The sequence below is a fragment of the Acanthopagrus latus genome, chromosome 11 (assembly GCF_904848185.1).
Source record: "Acanthopagrus latus isolate v.2019 chromosome 11, fAcaLat1.1, whole genome shotgun sequence".
Classification (NCBI taxonomy): Eukaryota; Metazoa; Chordata; class Actinopteri; order Spariformes; family Sparidae; genus Acanthopagrus; species Acanthopagrus latus.
The window spans coordinates 1,806,911-1,828,100 of NC_051049.1; the positions used below are offsets into that span (position 1 = coordinate 1,806,911).

Here is a 21,190-nt window from a genome sequence, read left to right on the forward strand (position 1 = left end):
TCATGACCAAACATGATGTCTTACATCTGAAAACCAAGTGTTGACTTTTCTGTTTTAATTTTACTTGTCTGCGTGTCGTTGCTCCCTTCAGTATTCGCCTGAAAAGCTTGAACGCCCACACTGATACGTCCTCTTTGGCCCGGAAAGTCGTGGAGGAATGTCGACTGATTCACCCGTCGAAGCTCCGCGAGGTGGAGCAGCTGCTTTTCTATTTGCAGAAACGGAAAGATTCAAACGGTACTGAAGAGTTTATCATGACTGCTTTTTACAAACAAAACCGTGAAAGTAATTTGTCACACGAGGCCTCTTTGTGACGAGTGTCTCCGTTCACAGACAACCAGGAGAAGAAACGAATCTCGCCGAGAGACTTCACACCTTACGCAGGAGTGGAGGTAGGAACTGAGAGAGGAAAGTGTGTTTGTACTGTCTTGTTATCAATGGCAGTTGTTTTTACCGTCACTCAGACTGTACTCGTCAGTCTCACTGTGTTGAACTGTTTTCTTTCTGTCAGCTGGACGAGGAGGCGAGCATCAACCGCATCGATGAGTATGTGGAGCTGCTGTATGAAGACGTCCAGGAGAAGATCAGAGGAGCTACACTCATCTTCCAACTGGCTCGGAACCCAGACAACCTGGAGGAACTCATACAGAACGGTACAAAGGATGACCCGAATAACTCAGTAACATACTTCCTCTTTTAGTTTTACTCTGTGTCTGTTAATGTAAAACTGTAGGACTGTAGAAATCCAACAGCATGATTACAAACTGTTCGTTTTCCAGGATAACACAGATGTATATCTTTTTACAAAGCAATGTACAAATACAGGTTCTGAAGTCGCTGAGTACTTCCATCTTAAAATAATGAGCTTTGTCACTAACAACATGATGAGACAGGACTTCCGTCCCGTTACTAAAAGACCAGACGTAATGAACTTTATTTCCATCCGTCTGATTCTTGCTAACGAGGTGTTGATCATATTTCACATTTTGTCCAATGCTGAGTTGGTGACGCAAATCTTGTGTGTCCACCTTGAAACTGTGCTGATTGTGTTGATCTTCTGTGGGAGAAACATCAATTTTTTACAAGTTGTAGCTTCTTTGCAGCAACATCCATATTTAAAGAAATGTAGTCGACCACAAGCTGATGCTGGTTTTGCAGATATTGATCTTCATGTGATGAAGTTCTCTGTTGGTCCTCTGTACTCAGTGAAGACAGCATGTGTGTCACTGGAATCAATCATGTCAGTACACCTATTAATAACTCCAAGGGCTGTACTGACCAGAATCTGTCTGTAGCACAGTGCCTGTCTGGTCACATTCAGAGCTGTATTTACTTTCTTTGATCACATTGTTACAGATTTGAATCACCGTTCAGCCGGTCATCAACTTGTTTTTGTCAAAAGCTGTTGTGCAGCTAAACATATGGCGGCAATCATTTTGGCACCAGTGTTAAAAAAAAAAGTGCTTAATGAGGTTCAGTCCCATCAGCATCATAACAGCTTCAGACTAAAAAAAAGATCACAGAATGGCGTGAGATTAAAATCAATAGACTTTTTTTCTGTCAGTAATGAGTAAATGATCTGTAATGAAGTAAAGTCTCGTCCCACCAGGTCCGTCTGATACAGATGACTTTCTCAGATTGTGTTTATTTCCTAATTTTTCCTTGTGCTACGGCCACAGTTGAGTAAGCTACGTAATGAAACGGTTTCATTATTTGTCAGTTGTAAATGTGTTTGTTGTTGATATTTCTGACTTTTTTGCCTGCACTGGGTGTTTTATTCTGAAACCTGACCAGATGCACTATGCAGGGGAGTCGCCACGGTGTCCGATTTGAAAAATTCCAGTATCCTGCAAAATACAGACAAGTGCATTTCGTGGTGATCGGTTCAGTCAACATTGTGTAAACTTGCGACACAGTGCACCGTCTGCACCAACAGTCATGTATAAATGTTCTCCAACAACCAGTATTAATAGTGCGTCCACTGTCCACATCCATTTTTTTTTTTTTTTTAATACAGCATGTTGTTGTTTCATGAATGAGAGATATTTTTGGTACAATCCTACCCTGCATGTTTTTATGCAGTGTAAAAGATTTTCCACAGGGAGCTTCACAGTCTGCACAGCTTACGTCAGCCTCCTTAGACTGTCGATTTGGATCAGAAAAAACTTTTAAGGATGATTAAACATTTGACCTCAAATGTCTTTTGGCTGGAGATTGTTCAGGCTGTTGTTTATGGAGGGAAGATGGTGTTGCGTGACCGTCCTCGCTGATCTTTTTCTGGCCGTCCAGTGACTGTTGGTATGACAGCTATCTCTGCGACTGCACAGGAAGACCTTGAGACGTGGCTGACAGCTCTGGAAATGTCAACAATGAACTTTCACGCTCAATTATTCATTTTTGAAAAAGCTTTTTTTTTTTCCTGGTGAAGTGGATCCAATCACAAGAGTTCAAAAGTGCATACCTCAGCCATATTCCAAATTCAAGCTGGAGCATAAAAAGAGTTGTGTTTTTTTTTTTATATAGGACTGATCAGAATACGGCCTGAGAAGAGTCTGTTTGGCTTTTATCAGCTCCCCCTTTAAAGAAACACAGGTCAGCTTCAGTTCTGCTCCCCTCCGTGACAACCGGACTGTTTCTTCCACAACAGCACGGAGCCATCATCCTCTGCAGCCGCAGTGTGATGGCACAGCTCCATTTGTATCTGTCACAATGAGTCGTCAGCTCACTCCGTCTGCCGCGCCGCATCAACCGGCCCGATGCTGATAAGAGCCGAGTTTCCGTGTGAACCGAGAGGCCTCGGGTCAGCTTGGAAAGAGGAGACGAACCTTGGGACGCACGTCCTTACGTTGAGAAGCACCCATAGCTCAAAATCCCCAGGAGCCTCGGCCCATCACGTTCCCCCCACGCTTCTTTACATTAATCTGCAGCTGCACGGCTCTCTGCTTTTTCTGACTGATTTCTACACTCAGATATTTTACTCTTCCTGTCTGACCTTTTCTGTATCGGCCCCTGTCTGCGTTTGTGTGTCTTCATTGATATGTGTTTGTATGTTAACAGAGGCAGCTCTCGGAGCTCTGGCCAGAGTTTTGAGGGAGGACTGGAAGCAGAGCGTGGACCTGGCAACAACCATCACGTACATCTTCTTCTGCTTCTCCAGGTAAATCAGCAGCACCTCCGTTCCAACACGTGCACCGAGCCACAAGTGACGGTTGCCAACTCCGTCTCTTTGAGACCCAACAATGTATTTAATATAAATAATATTTATTTTATTGTCTTTTACATTTGGAGTTTATAGGAAATTTAGTTTTATTCTTGCTTTGATAGTTATGGTTTTGCCTTTTTATAAAGTTTGTTATAGTTGTACAGTGCAGTCAGATGTTCAGAGACACAGCTCATATATATGTATGTATATATATATATGTATGTATGTATGTATATATATATATATATATATATATATGTATATATGTATATATGTATATATGTATATGTATATATATATATATATATATATATATATATATATATATATATATATATATATATATATATATATATATATATATATATATATATATATATATATATATATATATATATATATATATATATATATATATATATATATATATATATATATATATATATATATATTCCCTCCACCCATATTCTCAGGGGAAGAAATCCTGAAAATATTTATAAACTAAAAGAGGAAGAAAAATAGACATGTTCTGTTCACATTTAAATGATAAGAAAAAAACAGTATTTTTAACTTTACTTTGTCTTTAATCACATAAGTTGGAAAGGTATGGAAACGTGGAAACATTTATGCAGGAATGCATCTGTTTTAATATGTTTTCCACATTTAAAAAACCCCTTGATTCTCTCCCTCTGTTGTGTGTTGTGTTTCCAGTGTGATAATCTTCTTAGCAATTAGAGGAAGAACTGTAAATAATAATTCCTGATCATTGTCCTCTGCATCTTCTTCCACATCAAACTGCGAAAACTGTTTCTTCATGGCTTTGTGCACAAGTTTATTGTCATGCTGACTCAGATAAGAGACAAATCAAACTGGTGCGTTCATAGGAACACTTGTTGTCTAAAATATTATTCACGCTGCAGATTTGCTTCCACTGGAAAAGTCAGGAAAAAAAACAGATCAAAACTACACAGAGTCTGTTCACAATCGCTGACCACACATTCGAAGCTCAAACTGATTTTATCAAATTATGGCAGTCAAAACATTTTTCCTCCTTGCAGTATTTCTGAATTTTAGTTTTAACAGCGCTGAGCGTTACAGTCAGTCGCCTCTGCTCTCTTCTCTCTCTCTTCATACAGTAGTCATCCACGTTTGGCAGCGTACCTCGCACTGAAGTTTCGCTCTCCAACTGGGTGTTAGGAAACACTAAAATTAGCCCTCACTAGAATAATACATAAACGTCTGTCAGAGCTGATTTAGGCTGCGAGAGGACGTGCACGTCTGAAAACTGATCGTCACTCTTGGCCCGCGTCCATCTCCATGTTATGCTGTTTGGATTGTGAAACGGTTCAAGTTGGGCTGATTATAAGTCGGACCAGGACACACTGTTTGACTGAACGTGTTTTGACTTTGACAGTTTACTGTGTAAACTACTTCAGGGGTGACGGATTGGGTCATTTCAATGACAGCTCCCAGCTGGAATCCCATATCCCCACAAAAACATTTTTTAAAATCCACTTTTGGATAAATGGAAGTCTTTTTCTCTCCCTCTCTCTCTCTCTCCATCTTGATTTCCTCTCTAGTTTCTCCCAGTTTCACGGCCTGGTCACACATTTTAAGATTGGGGCCCTGTGTATGAACATCATTGAGCATGAGCTGAAGAGGTATGACCTCTGGCAAGACGAGCTGCAGAAGAAGAAGAAGGCCTATATCCTTTTTCTGAAAACAGATGAGGTGTGTGTGTAAAATAACTCAGATGTACAATAATGTGCTCGACTTTTCATGGTACCAGTCAAGAGCACATTGTGTTCACTTCTGTGTTTTTTGTGTGGATGTTTGGAGCTCCTTGACTGATTTCACATGAAGAATTCTCTGACAACCAAAACCTGAAGAAGGAACATGAGAAGTCGCTCAGAAAGTACCAGAGCCTTCTGATGAAGCAGGAGCAGCTTCTCCGAGGTACTGAACTCTTCTGTTGAAACTCTTCCCCCACTGAACTGCTTCCTGTGGACATTTGAACCGCCACAGAGCCGCAGCTCGACCAGAACGTGATGCAGCTGCATCCAGATGAAATCTGAGGTTACATTCCAGTCGTGCAGCACAAGTCAGGCCACTGGTGAACCTTAAAGCCGACAACTCTCTCAGTGCACAGGCCTGGAGAAAGGGTAAAAGATTAAACTACACATTCTGCCTGTTTCTGACAACAGCAGCAATTTTTTTTCTAAGTCACGTTACGTTTGTCACATTATGAGGGTCAGTGTAGTCAGTGTCTAAGATTAGTCTGACAGTTCATCGAGACTTAATGGGACCTGACGTGCTCTCAGACTGCTTGAATAAGGCGCTGTGAGCAAACACCAGTCTGCTCTCAGTGAAGGCCCGTTTGTTTAACCTTCAGGCCCCCTGTCCATTAGACAAACTCTTACTTTAGATTTCAGTGGCGTTCGCAACATTTCCAGAGTTATCAGACACATTTGGTGTCTGCAAAATGTGTCAGACAGTAAAATCTTGGTGTTACAATTGAACTCAAAGTCAGCATCATACAGCTGCACTGAACAGTACACAGTTCATTTGATGTCATATATTCATACAGCACTTTTCAAAAACAAAACTAACAAAGCAGTATTTGGTTCTAGCTCATCCTGAACTTTGAGGTTTGATTTGTCGATCAGATGAATCTGATGTTTTATGTTGGGCAGTTTGATTTATTTTGTTGTTTCATACACTAAACAGTTAATCAATTATTTATAAAGACAACAGAACAGATTTACTGATAATAAAAATAGTTGTCTTTGCTCCAGGGGCAGAAGAAAATGTAGAATGAATGTAAACACAGTGAATGTGCGTGGAACAGTGAAGGATCCTGCTGTCTCTGGTGTGTTTGACCCTGCAGTTGCTCTGTGTCTGCTGCTGAACCTGGCTGAAGACACTCGCACAGAGCTGAAGATGAGGAACAAAAACATCGTCCACATGCTGGTGAAGATCCTGGACAGGGAGGACGAGGAGCTGCTGCTGGTGGTCGTCTCCTTCCTCAAGAAGCTTTCCATCTTCCTGGAGAACAAGAACGACATGGTGAGGAGGAGGAGGAGGAGGAGGAGGGATGAAGATACCTGAACAATATGCTCACATGTGCAGAATACTGTAGCTCTCTCTCAGAGTGTTATTCTGATTTAAACCGTTAATTAATGTAATGCCTTTCACATCTCTCGTCCTTAGCAATTAATTATTTAAAAAATGCTGCAATATTTCAGTGATCAGAGAGAGGCTACTTCAGGGACCTGTTGAGTTTGCAGAGAACAATTTGATCAGATTTTTTTGAAGAGGAAAAATCTGCTACAGGAAAGGGTTTTTATTATTATTTTAGCATCTAATTATAAAATATAAAAGTGCTGTAGTGAAAGAACGAGGGGGAAAACATTCCTATTCAAACAACGTGGCCGTTCGAGTATAGAATTCTGGATAAATATTGTGCACTTGAACACACCAGGACGTCCCTGTCGGTACACGTATCAATTGTCAAATGAACCGAAGTAGATTTCAAAGTTTAAGACTTTTGAGTGGGTCACACTCGTTCACAGACAGCAGAGGAGAGCAGCGTAGTCAAAAGTATGAAGATAAACACCTAAGATAAAGCCGCAGGAGAGCAAATTTAACTTTACAACTGCACTAACCAGCACGAGAAGGCTTTAATTTTGTGTAGGCTGCAAACCCCACGTTGTTATACATCTGTAAAATCCAGAAGTATCCACACCTCTGAAAATCAAGAGTTCCAGTGGAGATGTTTCGATCTCGGCCAGCTATGATTTGGAACTGATCTCCCCGCGAGGAGACATACATTTTTCTAACCTCGACCCCGTCCAACACATTTGGCTGTTTTGTCTGAAATCCCTGCAGCAGGTTCCAAAATATGACGGACACACTGACACCAGAAGACTGGAGGCTGACGTCCAAAAAGTTTTTACCATGTAATGTTTCTCAAGCGTAGCCAGACTGTCTCTCTTTTGTGCTTTTCAATAGTTGTTTCTATAAAAATTGTTTGACTGAGGATTGTTCTGGATTCAGGATTCTTACACAGTTCTGACCCGCAGACGTTCTCCTCATGTTCCTCTAATTCACTCTCACAACAAACACGACATTAATCACTGATTTCTAAAGAAAAATGAAAAAATAATCCTGCAGTGAAGTCAAAAAGGAAAACTACTCTTGGATCAACATTTTATTTGGTTTTATTAATTAACTGCATGCTGGAGCGAGTAAGTCTGACTGTTCATTGTTTGAAATTCACGGCGTCTGTGTGCTTTTTTTAATCATCGTTTCTTCCAACAGAATCAATCACTTAATTAGACCCTCTTTACATCTCTAATGACCGCGTTCTTTCACAACATAGTTCGCTGACGTTTAAACTAAATTAGTCATATTTAGAGGAAACGATCATTCTTTATTTGTACTGCGAAACACTCCCGAGCTTATTTTGACAAATAGCCGTTCGCCTGTAGAAATGCCAGCTGAAACCACGCTTATCAAATTTCAGTTTAATAAATGCTCAGAAGGTCCACGGCCGGTCTCGTGTCCCACAGCGCTCGTACAGGAACCTCGCTGCTCCGGCTCTCCCTAATCCAGCTCCACCTGGTTCCAATCTGACTCAGTTTGTGGGTCTTTATCAAAGCCAGACCCTGTTAGGAACTAGTTTTATCTGCTTGTTTCCCCTCCAGTGTATCTTTGATTCAGATTAAAGAACCCCTCAGGGGTTTAGACCCTCTCCAGCATGTGTCCAGCAGGAAAATGGTGGTTTCAACACTTTGACTCAGCTGAGTGTATCAGTTTACACGAGGGAGACGAGCCTCCTTTTAAGGACACGGACGTTTAATAGATTCAAAAGAAGACTGATGGCTTAATGATAGAGCGCTGTGTGTCATCAGGTTTTATTTACTCAGAAAACATGTTGGGACTTTCTCCTCATCAGATAAGACTCAAACACAGGCTGATAAGTTTTTTTTCCTGCTGCTGTCACTAATGGAGGGGGATGTCAGTGGTAATTGACGCAGGCTGCAGTTGATTAAGCTGCTCGCCGTCTGGTTTGTGACGGTGCGACTGGAGCTGGTTTTGCACACAGTAGCAGCGAGCGCGTTTTAACTAGGAGCAGGTTGCATCACCGTGATATCTGGCTGTGGGGAGACCACAGGGGAGGGAGGCAGACAAGTTAACCGACTGGTACCGCTGTGTCACACCGACGGTCACTGTGACGGCATGTGGATCGAGTCTGAATCCCTGAAGAGTCAGCAGTCATGTGTCTGTCTCTGAGCTCATCAGCTCAACACCTCCACCTACCTGTAGGTCCTGTGAACCTTCTCCGAGCTGCAGGCAGGATTCACTTTGTGAAACAGATGTTTCCTGAATGTTACTCGGAGATAATTCAGTGACATATTTCATCCTTTTGCATATAATCGTGACAATTATACAAATACAAATCCTGTATTTGAATATAGATGTGTGTACAGGTGAAAGGGAAAGTAAGTATAAGATTGGTCTCTAGATTAGGAAAATGTCACATCATCAGGATTTTGATATTTTTCAGTGAAAATGAAAATTATTATGCAAAAATGAACATCTCCACTAATCATGAATCATATTGAAATCACTGTATTTGTCAAAATTATGCCAATATAATTATTTTACTTTATGATATCCTGCAGCCCTAGTAATCATCATATTACGTAGAGCATGAATAATTTGATTATAACCTTTCAAACGGGATGGAAAAAAAGCTAATTTTCATGATGGTTTAACTTAGTTGCACATACACTCTGCTAGTGGTTGAGAAGCATTCAGATACTGAACTTAAGAAACCAGCATAGCAGTCAGTAGAGTGCATACCTCCACCGAGGCCCAACAGCCCCCTTCAATCAATCAACGCTGTTTTTAAATCAACTAGATCCAGATTTTTGTTTCAGGTTTGTTTTTATAATTTACTGTTGTAAGTTTGTGTTGTACAGCTGGAGTTTTGGTGACTTGCCTTGTTACAGATGACCGTGTGTTGTGGTGTCATTTCTGTCTGCTGTGTGCAGGCTGAAACTTTGGCCGTGGAGAAGTTGGCTCGGCTGCTTCCCTGCGAGCACGAGGAGCTCCAGAGCACCACCCTGCGCCTCCTGCTCAACCTCTCCTTCGACACGTCGCTGCGCAGCCAGATGGTTCAGGCAGGACTCGTCCCCAAACTCTCCTCACTGCTCGGTAATCTCTCTGTGTTGCTTTTGTTTGTTCCTGTCAGTGTTAACAGGTTTATTGTCTGTGTGTTTATGACTGTGGCTGTACTGTACGTGTTTGCCTCTGTATCAGGTTTCACTGACAGAAACAGACACATGTCATGAGAAAACGCATATCCGTCCTGAGCCCAGTGGTTGAGGCTCTAATTTGTTAATACTGAGGCGTATGTGCAGGTGCAGCTTTTCCACAGATCTGCCTCTGGTGACCATTACAGCAGTGACCTCCTGAAAGCTCCGGAGTGTGCGATTGGTGCGTCTCCTCATCCGTGGGGCATGTGACACAGTCAGAGGCATCTCTGACAGGCCTTTTGAAGCCTCTCAGGGGGAGGCTCGGGTAACGGCGCATAATTAATATAATATATTTGTTAGAATAACATGCCAGAGCCTCTGCACAAATGTTGTTTTTGTAGGAGCAGGCCGGAGAGGTGGAGAGGTCTTCAGAGATTTAGGCAGGGCTGTTTTTTTGGGAAGAGGAGGGTGGGGGTTGCTCGTTCAGGAAGCAAAGCACACACATAATATAAGTTAACACTGAAATATTACGCCGGCTCACAGTTTTGACACTGTTGAGTTTGCTGTATTTGTGTGTTTGCGTGTGTGTGTAATTCGCTCTGTATGTGAGGCAAGCTGTCATTAATCATCTGCTCTCACTGCTGACTGTCCTCTTTTCAACTGACGCACTCTGGACGAGGACTCCAGTCTTATCTCTGCAGAGAGAGGACAGCGAGGGGCCGGAGCTGTCAGCCTCCATCAAGACCTAACCGAGGCTCATGACCCCTGGTGATAAGATGAAAGTGGAGAAGGAGCCTCCACTTGTCATCATCACCTCCCACTCGATCTATCCCACCGGCACCTGAACTGATTCCTCTTTGTCAGCTGCTTCTTCGGTTTTTTTTTTCATGCAGAAACATTTGGTCAGTTATTTGATCAACAGAACTTTTGAGAACTTTTCAGCTCATCAGTTCAGTTATCAAGCAGAAACACCAAACATGGCCTGGATCCGTCTGTTGCCTTCCCTGATTTATATCTTAGTAAACTTAATATATTTGGTTATTGGCTGAGTTCACTTGGATTATGGAAAACTTATTATGGCCTATTTATTTTTTCCTTTCTCATACTTTCCCAACCTCTTAAACCCATCCCAGGTTCCAGCCTTGAACTCAGACTTGGGCTGCACACTATATTGTTTCATCAGTTCCAGGCTCAAGCAAAGCAAATGAACACAAGCGCGTCCTGCCACAACTTTTATACCGCTTGATATAAAAAACAAAACTTGTACAGTTTTCTTTTTTCCAGTGCGAATCTACAAGAAAAGTTTTATTTGATATAATTTTATCCAATTTAACAGTTTTTGGTTACTTATACTTATTTGGATATTCCTTGTCAGTGACCACCAATCACAACTTTCTTGATCAATTTGTCAAACAGTTGCAGGGTCATGTTTACGCATTCTGTCCCTTTTACATGAGCTGTGAACAGTTCAGCCAGCGTCAAAACAATTACAAATTACACCTAATTATTTTCTTTTGTACTCTGATGATGTGGTGAAGTGGTGAAGGATCATGGGAGTTACACAGAAATGTTCTCGGACGTGGTTGTGTTTTTAAAAGAAATGTAATGCCACGTTCCGTCTCGTTCTCCGTCTTCCTTCGTCACTTTCTGACTCTGTTAGAGCGACAGGCGACCGAATGAAACGCAGCGTTACTGTGAGTCAAAATTATGAATTGTCTCAGTTTGTACATTGTCAGAGACATTTGGAATAATGTGAAAACACAACAAAACAAAGTCATTTTTAGACATTTTAATGCAGAAATGTTAAGTATAGTTAAGTGTATCGGCGCACAACAAAAAATCATGATGACATTTTTAACATGAGTAATTATGAATATCTTGAATTCTTAAATGTATTTATCAAGAAGAAATACCAAATGTTCTTTGGTTTCAGCTCCTAAATTGTGTAAAAAAAGGACAAACAGATTAATTGATAATGAAATGTGCCCATTTGTTGCAGCGATGCTTCCACCGTTGTCTCCCACTCCGACTCTGTTCACTCTGATGCAGCTTCTTTACTTCACATAAACAAATTAGGGGGCTTGAGTGGGGGTGGGGACCCTCTTAAAGAGCGTTTGACCCTGTTATGTGGTGTGTGTGATGTCTCCAGCGACCAAACCCAGCTTGCTTATTTATCCAGAAAATGCAATAACAGCGGAGCGGCGCAGTCCACAAACCGAGGCCCAGACGCCTCTTAATGTGAGCGGCTGTAATTTTACGAAGGTTAGGCGGTTTTAAATCAGGCTGGGGTGTAATTGGAGTTTAGCTCTCCCACTAACTGCCCATGAACAGTCTAGTTAATTCTTAACAGCTCCCCCTCACCTTTTTTTCTGTCTCCTGCCCCAACCCCACCAGTGTTTTGAACATTTAATGGGATCTCTCTCTTCGCCCATAAAGGATCCTCCATGTTCCTACCAGCAACGTGAGGGAGTTTTCCAGGTCTGGGGGAGCTTATTCCCTGCGAGTGTGTGTATATATGTGAGTGTGTGTGTGTGTGTGTGTGTGTGCTTGGTTGTTTTCATGTGCATTTGGAGGTATTGGTTGAGGTAAAGGATCACTAATGAGAAGCACATGTTCTGGCCAATCGCTGGCTGTGCTGAAGGGCCGGAGCAGCGAGCAGCGTAGCTTTAACTTATTTAAGGCAGTAAAATTGATGCTTCCTCCTGTTTTCCCAATTAAAGCTCGAAGCCGTCTCTGCTCGGCCCTCTCTCCCTCCTGTGATTCCAGGGGTTCACTGAGCACATCTGGATCTAATATTCGCCGATAAGGCTCCCTGTACGGCCGGTGACCGAACACGGCTGGGACCAGTTTTAACTGGACCTGCTTGGGGCTTTGGAGGCTGGTGGGCATTACAGGAGGTCTGTCAGTGGTTCTGGTCCAGTGAAGAGCCTCTCTCTTAACACTTCTCTTAATGAAAAGTTCCCGGGTCAAACTCTGGTCTGAACTCTATTAATTCTCCCTGGCCGGCTCCTCCTCCAGGCCTCCTGCTCAGGTCAGAGGTCAAACTCATAAAGGTCCTGGGCTCCCCGACAGTCTAACACTCAATCCATTCTGTCTTTATCTCCCTCACGCTGCTGCTGATGCTTGATAAGCACCTGAAACTGCAGTGACGAGGAGTCGACTCATTTTATTGAGCATATACTAAAGGGTCAGTTCACCAAAACAAAAAGAAACAATTTCTGAATTTCATCTGAGAGTTTCTGTTTATGCAAAAAGTTAAAGTGACGGTTCACCACAAAATCATCAGTGCTGTTTATCCATCCAGAGTGTTTCGGTGTGAGTTGAAGAGTTTGGGAGATATCAGCTATCGACATGTCTGCCTTGTGTCCAGTTTAGTGGAGCTGGATCACACTCGGCTTGACGTGCTCAAAGTGCCAAAAAGATAATCCACAGACGTTTTTGTGAGCAGTCTCATTTAGGGAATAATTAATTTCTCTATCACAGATCACCGACAGTGCAGATGCATAAATGAGTTGCGTCCTCCTCCGTGAGCTGTATCGTTTCATAGCTTAGTCAGCTAGATTCCAGTCAGTAAGAAGACGCATGCTTCCACTGGTTTGATCATACAGAAAGAAGTAAATCATTAATAAAACTGCTTTAGTGTAAACCATGAATCAAGTGATTTTATTGTAAAACGTGTCAGTGACAAACTTATAGGTCTGATTGAACTGATAAACTCACCGTTCACCACTTTCTACCTGCAAACTTTAGGCAGACGAGCCGGTGAAGAAACTGAACGTCCAGCAACTAAAAAACAGTTTTTTGTCAGGAGTTGGTGGAGACAAAAACTGAGCTAAAGGAGGCGTCTGATGGACTTGGATTCATCAAAAGGACACGAGCACGTCTCCAGTCTGATGCTCTGCGTCTGATGGACTTGTTAATATTGTGCTAACACAGCAATCAAATCTTGATGAGGGTGAAAGTTTGTTCCAAGTAGCAAAAAAATTATTAATGCAACTCCAACATGAACGTGTCTTTCCACTAACAGTGTCACGGTTATTCTGGATGATCCACAGACCTCACTGTCCACAGTTTTCATTGGAACTGCTTTCGACCAAAGAAATAGTCCATGTGTAAACTGTTCACAGTGAAGTGGATTATTCTCAGGAGTAACTGGGTCACTGTTTTTGCACTGAGAAGAGATTTTTTTTTTTTTTTTTTATATGATCGGACGTGCATAGTCTGTGTTTCGTATTGATTGAATTCTTAACAAATGTAACCCAACAGGAAGAAATAATACATTTGTGGTGAACTATTTTCAGCTGCAAATTAATCCACATTTGTTATTTTATTTCCCTTTAAGCTGTGAGTAGCTTGCTACAGTTCCACTTTTGTCCTTTTTTTGTAAATATTGTTTTTCCTCTGGTTAGCTGCCTGTGAGACACGACAAGCTGAGAAACTGCAGTTGACCGGTTGTGATTCTGCAGCGAGTGCCGTTTGACCTCCAACAGGGATCTCTGTTTAAAAAGACCATTCAGCCCATTAATATTTTTAAAAAACACCCAGCTCTTCTAGATGTGGTCATTGGCATCCCGCGGAGCGTTACGGCACAACCGGTCATTCATCCATTGACTTTCCTCCTTCTCGTCTGTTTATGTTGCAGCTGACGAGGCCCAGAGACAGCTCAGCATGTGCATTCTGTACCACATCAGCATGGACGACAGATTCAAGTCCATGTTTGCCGACACAGACTGCATACCGCAGGTAAGACTGGCTAATGTACACCGCCAGCAGACCGAGACAGGCGCATTAGCATCGGCTGCTAACGGCACCGGGGAATTAATGCATGAGAACGAGTGAGAGGGAGGGACGCACGCCACATCTGGAACCAGAAACCACCAGAGGACTGCTGCTCAGTCTTCACTCTCACAGTGATGACAACTTTGTTTTTTCTCCACTCCTTTTCTTTCCACTGAGCCCTGAAAAGATTCTCACTCCACTTCATCCTTTTCTGTGTCTGCTCACATATTATCTTCCTGATGAGCATTACTGAATTTGAGCATCAACACAGAAATGGAACCGTTTGTCAACACTGAATTAAAGGTAGTGATCATGAAAATGAAGTTTACCGCTGTGGTTCAAACCCCCTCAGGCTGATTTCTTTCAACTTTCGAATCCTAACATTTTTGAGTTACGCTCCCTCCTGATTGAGTTGACCCGGTCAGTCGCTCCTCACATCATCAGCGATTAGCTGAATGTGTGTGTGTTTGTTTGTCGAAGATTGGGTGTAAATGCCGGCCAGATGTGGCCGGGAGAGTCGGCTGTTTGTTCAGAAGGTCACGTCAGCAGCAGATCTGAACCTCAGGCTGCTGGCTAGCAGCATGACCAGGATGTGACCTCCAACCCCACCCCAGGCCCGCTCACTCTCCCCTCACTGCCCTCTTCTGCCTCCATTTCTCTCATGCTGTCTATCCATCTCTTGCTCTGTCTTAGCTGATTTGGCAACACCGCACCTCCATCTTTTATAACCAGAACAGTAAATAAATATTGAACGCTTGTCTTGTGTTCTAGTATTGATGAAAAAAAATCAAAACTTCGAGAAAGCTACAACATCAAGAAGACGACTTTTAGCTTCTGCTCAGATTGAAGCTGTAGCTGCTATTTAGCATGAACATCAAGGTCCTATAAATTCAACATTCTATTGATTTTAGATGAAAAGATGATGTTTTTAAGAAAACTGAAATATTAAATTGAAATGAAATGTTTCAGATCATTATTCAGGAGACACATCGTTTTTAAATGCCAATGTGGCTGATTTTATGACACATTGATACATGCATGTATACAGATTTTATTCAACAGCAAGGAGATCATAAACTAGTTGTTTGGATTATCATGTCTGTGCAGCACAGCAGGAGTTACTGGCCAGCTGGCTAACAGGTAGCTGTGGTCAAATCATTATTTTCTTGATGAATCTGCACCAACAGGATGTTTGAAGAACAGTTTTTATCACTGGAACTTGATAGAGGTAGATGAACAGGACTGGTTTAATATCAGCCGATTAATCCACCATCGTCTTATTTCCTGCTGTAAACTATCATTATTAGATCGGCCTTTAATAATCACCTATTGGTCGACGTCTAGCATCAGTCAGAAGAGCAAGAGGGACAGAACAGAGTGTTGCCCCGCTGCTCGCCAGATGTTTACTGTGATGAACAGTGGTTCAGAGCGTTAATGGAGAAATTTACAAAAACAGCCTAAACACCAGAACCATTCTGATGCACTGAAGAGAGTCCAGCTCTCATGTTGTCCCGTCTACACGTGGCTCCATCTGTCCTGTTTTGTAGAATTACACTCTCAACAAACTGCTTCGCCCTGTTTCCCACCTTATTTAGGATTTTTAACAGCTCTCTCTTTTATCACTTTCCCAGGCTAGTGACTGACCTGCCCCTCTCCCCTTCTGCAGCTTTTAATGGGGTCACCGTGTGGTGCTGCATGTGAGGTTTCCAGAGCAGAGATGTCAGGAGGAACAGAGGTGGAGGTGGAGGTGGGGCGGAGGCGGCTGTGCTGGTCGTAGTGCAGCGTGGCGCTGCGGCCCTGCCTGGGCCTCCGGTGGCCGTCTGTGGTAAATAAGCAGAGGCAGGTGCCAGAGAGTCTAGACGGGGCTGATTTGGGGTCCGGGGCCCCTGGTATGTGATACCTTACCCAGGCCCGGCCTAGCCTCTCACTCCCTCTCTCTGATTCCTGACTCCTCGCAGGGTAGCAGCGCACCTCTGCACCCCCTGCCAACCCCCTCAGCTCAAAGCTTTTCCTGTTTAATGTTAAATCAGTGCAGGAGTGACGGACAGACCGAGGGAGGAGGAGGAGGGTGTTTGGGGAACTTAAGGAATGACGCTCACCTTCTCTTTATCTCTAACACTCTCCTTTCAACTCACAAACTCACTCTTTTATCATTTTCTCAACTCTCCAGGGCTCAAACGTCGAGGACTGTCTTTAACGTGATTGGAGGAGATTGCAGGGATGATCTTCTTTAAATGACAAATTATAACCAGGCACACAAACATACACACAGCTGCTCTATATAACTGCACACATCTCCCAACACATAAAAATAACGTTAGTCGAATCTTTGTTCACATTTCAAGAATGCGATTTTGCAACTTAACTGTACAACCTATTATCCATCCGAGGCTTGAAAATCAACAATTAGCAGACTATAACGCTGCATCAGGATGAATCGTTCATGACAGAGATTCGTCTCAGAATTGAGAAATTTCCACACCTCCAGTAGTCACGTGTTGTTTCAGTCATGAATTAACTGACATTCGTAACCTGTGATTGACAGCTGATGAGGATGGTGTTCGACTGCGGGGAGGAGAAGATGGATGTTGAGCTCATCTCACTCTGCATCAACCTGGCTGCTAACAAGAGTGACGCCCAGGTCATCTGTGAAGGTAAGAGCTCCAAAGAAAGGAAGAACACTTCATGTGGATGAACAGACTGAAGTAAACGAGATTTTCCTTGTTGCCCTAGGTAACGGTCTGAAGATGCTGATGAAGCGCGCACTGAAGCTGAAGGATGTTTTGGTGATGAAGATGATCAGAAATCTTTCTCAGCACAACGGACCCACCAAGAGCCTCTTCCTGGTCAGTGCTTGGTCTTTTAAGATGAGTCTCCCCACCACCTGGTATGTATGTGATCCACTCACGCTGCTGTATCCTCTGGCAGGACCACGTCGGTGATCTGGCCGCTCAGATCACTGAGGACGAGGCTGAGGAGTTTGTGATCGAGTGTCTGGGAACGCTGGCCAATCTGACCATCCCGGACCTGGACTGGGCTCTGGTCCTCAAGGAGTACAAACTGGTGCCTTACCTGAAAGACAGACTCAAACCAGGTGTGTGTGAATGAATACAAAAATGTTTATGATCAGAGTTTTTTTTGTCACATGTTAAAAAATAGTTTCTGAAATATCTTGTAACCCTCCTGAAGCCTTGAACCGACAGAAATGCTCCTGCAGGATGACCCTGCCACAGTTTCTCATCTGTCTCCCTTTTAAAACCAGAGAACAAGTCGTCGCTCCCATGACCTGTCTTAGCCTCTAAAACTCTCCCTAAATCACACAGCAGTGAAGTGTCTCAGGTCACGGATGCTATGAGGACAGAGATCCCTCATTAAGGTCAGAGGCCTTATCTTTACCTTTAATGACCCCTGACATTTTCACCCCGTTTCCTTTTTTTGTCTTTATCAAAGCACAAAAAATCTCGCTGTATCGCTGCAGGTCTGTGTCTTGGTGCCGACTCTGATCATGTGGTGCGTCATTATTTTGATGTTTAAGAAAAATTATGTTAATCTCTGCTTCATGCTGCTGCCAGAGCTGCAGGTTTACCGTATTTTGGATCAAGTTTAAATTGTTGTTTTGTGCCATTTGGACGTGGTCAGTTGTTTAATACAACTCTGATCCCATGTCTGCTTTTTTGACACACTTTTATACCTGTTCTTCATTTAAAGGAACAGTTCACCCAAAAATGTAAATCCAGTCATCACCCCCTCCCCACATCTTGATGGACAGTCAGGTGAAGTTTCATTGTACACAAAACATTTCTGGAGCTTCACTGCCAAACAGTGTAACAGCATTCTCCTAAACAACTGAAGTAGCTGGAGCTTTGTTTTAAAATGGAAAACATTAAAGGTCTCCTAACAGCTCGTCTGCTGTAATGACAGTCTGCAGAAGCCCCAAAATCCAAAGTTGATTTTAAAAAGACATGTACGTGTACGTCCTTTTTTATAGCTGAACTCTTCACGGTAGCTGCTGAACCAAAAGTGTTAGTGTGCACCTCGTCTGGGTCCAAGATCACAATGTCGCATTGAGGGTGTAAATAACATCTTTTTTCAATTAATTTGGGATCTTAGGGCTCCTGGAGAATTGGATTAGGCCTGACAAAAACACCAGAAATTCTTTGTTGGCTCAGAAAGTTCCCTGACTTTTCATTAACAGACGGGTAAGAAGGTTACAGAGTTTAGATTTTTTTGGTGGGGGGTGTGGAATATTCTGTTTGTGTACATCAAGTGTACTGTTTGCCACAAGTTGTTGAAAGAGAATAAACTCCTAAATTTGCTCTAAAAATTGACAAAATAATGAATTAAATCAAATGTTTAATCAAAGGAAAAAGTAGCAGTAACAGGATGAATCTAACCTGAGATTTCAGTCGGTGCTGTAATGTGGTTTTGATACACGTGGTGATGATGTGCCACTTGCAACAGTTTGACTGATGACACAAACAGATCCCAGCGATCCACAGACGTCCAGCAATCTTTCATCCTTCACTACACCTCAAACAGAAAAGGCTGATGAGTCATTCATAATCTTTTAAAGGAGCCTCCGGGGATCATTTAAAACAAAATAGATGTCTTCAGACACAAATGGAAAAGAGCCGTTTTATAACCTTATTTTTCCAGACAGTGTTGGTATGAAGACACTGAAGTCCAGCTGCTCTGTACGGACGCACAATATGGATGTTTTCCCTGGCTCAGCGGAGGCCAGATGTTTTACAGGATCAATGAGGTTTCTTTGCCAGCCATCCACTCAACTGGTACTTTCCCTGATGTCAGGTTCTGCTGAGGATGACCTCATTCTGGAGGTGGTGATCATGATTGGCACCGTGTCCGTGGATGACTCTTGTGCAGCCATGCTGGCCAAGTCCGGCATCATTCCTGCTCTCATCGAGCTGCTCAATGGTAAGAATTTAAATCCTGTATCACAGTATTTCTACGGTCTGGGTCAGGAGGCTAACAACCTTTGTAGCCCAGTTTCTGGTAGCTGGTAGCTCCTACACAACTTCTGTCTCTCTTCCTTTTGGCTGACGGCCATATGGATCATATATTTCTGTGGAAAATGTGTGTTTCTGTTATAATTTAATAACTCTTGTGTTTACTGTCTGAACTGTTTTGGATACATCTACAATAAGTACAAAGGATAATAAATGACTGTAACTTCTTTAGGAAAGGTCAGATCGGTCAGACAGTAATTTATTTGGAAGTCCAAAACAACCAAGTGCATCTTTTTAAATAAAACAACTACATTTCTGTCTGAGTTCAGTTAAAAAACACAAAATCTTGACCTGACCTGAGACTTTAAAACTTTCTGGAGATTCTGCAGATTAAATCTTGCTGATTGTTACAAAATCAAAGTAAAATTCTGTGACCAATCAGATGATCATCATGACATTCTTCTATATTTCTCTCTCGAGTTAGAAAACTAAGATCAGCGTGCCGAACAACAACCAAAAGTTTCCACAGAATCACTGAAATGTGACGTAATCCAAATGAAGCCTGTTAATTGTGTTTCCATCTCAGCTCAACAAGAGGACGATGAGTTTGTGTGTCAGATCGTCTACGTCTTCTACCAGATGGTCTTTCACAAAGCAACCAGGGACGTCATCGTCAAAGACACTCGTATCCTTTTCTTTGCTTTTAAAGTATTAAAGGAATTTCTCTCCCATCTTTAGAGAGTATGAATGAGTAGCTTCCATCATCTTGAGTGTATGTTCCTTTGGTAACTGCCAGTACCACCCTGTATGTATCTCTCATCACTGTTTATTTCCATCTGCATCTCGATGGCAACCTCTTTAACCCCCCCAATCATTTTTTTTTTAACCCTCTGAGTATTCTGAGCTGCCTGTAATTGTACATAGTTGTGGTCGGTGTCAAATTACAAATATGCTTTCTCTCTGCATGTTGTGAGAGGTGTTTTTCTTTCTGTGTAAAGAAAATGACAGGAAAGTCTGATTCAAGCGCTGCAGTAAGTTTTCATTTTGTTGAAGGAAATGTAGTTCCCTTCGCCCTCACCTGTCTCTCTCCTGTGTATTTAAATGAAAAGCTGTGTGCAGATTTTCCCTCCCATGATACCAGCACACATCCACTTATTCCCCCCTTTCGATTGATTAGGGGAAAATGATTGATTAAGCATTGAAATGTCCCAGAGATTATCAAATGTTCTCCATCCTTGAGTCCTAATCTAAGAAGCCCCTGCGTACCTGATCGACCTGATGCACGATAACAACGCGGAGATCCGCAAAGTCTGCAACAACACGCTGGACATCATCGCCGTGAGTGTTCAGACGCCTCACTAACAACGTGTTCATCATTTTTGTGCTGGAATATTGATGTTGAATATCAGATATAATAATGAACGTTGAAGCTTTTAAAACAAGATTTTGACGCTAAAAAATACAGGCTGTTAAAGGAACAGTTCACCCCAAAATCTAAATATTTTCTCTTGCCTGTAGTGATATTCTTCCATGAAGATTGTTGTGCTGTGAGTTTTGGAGCTGTCGGCTGTGGATGTGTGTCTGCCTTCTCTTGAAAAACTGAACATGTGTCTTTATAGAAATCATGACCGGCTGACTCAAGATAATCCACAGACTTTGTTGTGAGCAGTTTCATGCAGGAACTATTTTCTTTCTTCCAAACTATTTTCTGAATTGTATCACCACGCAGAGGGAAATCAACTCATGGACTTGATGCTCATGATGTAAACACGCTGTTCTGCAACTCACAGCTAAACAATCAAGATGAGTTAATTGCACTTCAGTCAGGGACCTTTGATTTCACCTTATAAAGCAGAACCTTCAGTACTTGAGTTTTGTATTTCAACAGAGTTGGTAATCTAGCTGTGGATATCAAAGGTGTCCAGAGAACACCACAGAGTTAGAGGATGAAAGGTCAGTTTACCTCCAGCAGGTTTCCA

At 42.4% G+C, this 21,190-nt stretch overlaps 1 protein-coding gene across 1 annotated transcript in view; it reads left to right on the forward strand.

Annotated features, from left to right (window-relative positions):
• Nucleotides 1-21,190, forward strand: part of kifap3a (kinesin-associated protein 3a) — a 33,565-nt gene that overhangs the window by 1,911 nt on the left and 10,464 nt on the right. Inside the window, exons 3-17 of the mRNA XM_037115804.1 lie at nt 92-237; nt 334-392; nt 512-653; nt 3,058-3,157; nt 4,783-4,907; nt 5,060-5,158; nt 6,090-6,268; nt 9,262-9,424; nt 14,108-14,208; nt 16,790-16,898; nt 16,978-17,090; nt 17,173-17,338; nt 19,054-19,179; nt 19,798-19,896; nt 20,464-20,549. Coding sequence (XP_036971699.1) covers nt 92-237; nt 334-392; nt 512-653; nt 3,058-3,157; nt 4,783-4,907; nt 5,060-5,158; nt 6,090-6,268; nt 9,262-9,424; nt 14,108-14,208; nt 16,790-16,898; nt 16,978-17,090; nt 17,173-17,338; nt 19,054-19,179; nt 19,798-19,896; nt 20,464-20,549 — 1,813 coding nt within the window. The remainder of the gene's footprint in view (nt 1-91; nt 238-333; nt 393-511; nt 654-3,057; nt 3,158-4,782; nt 4,908-5,059; nt 5,159-6,089; nt 6,269-9,261; nt 9,425-14,107; nt 14,209-16,789; nt 16,899-16,977; nt 17,091-17,172; nt 17,339-19,053; nt 19,180-19,797; nt 19,897-20,463; nt 20,550-21,190) is intronic.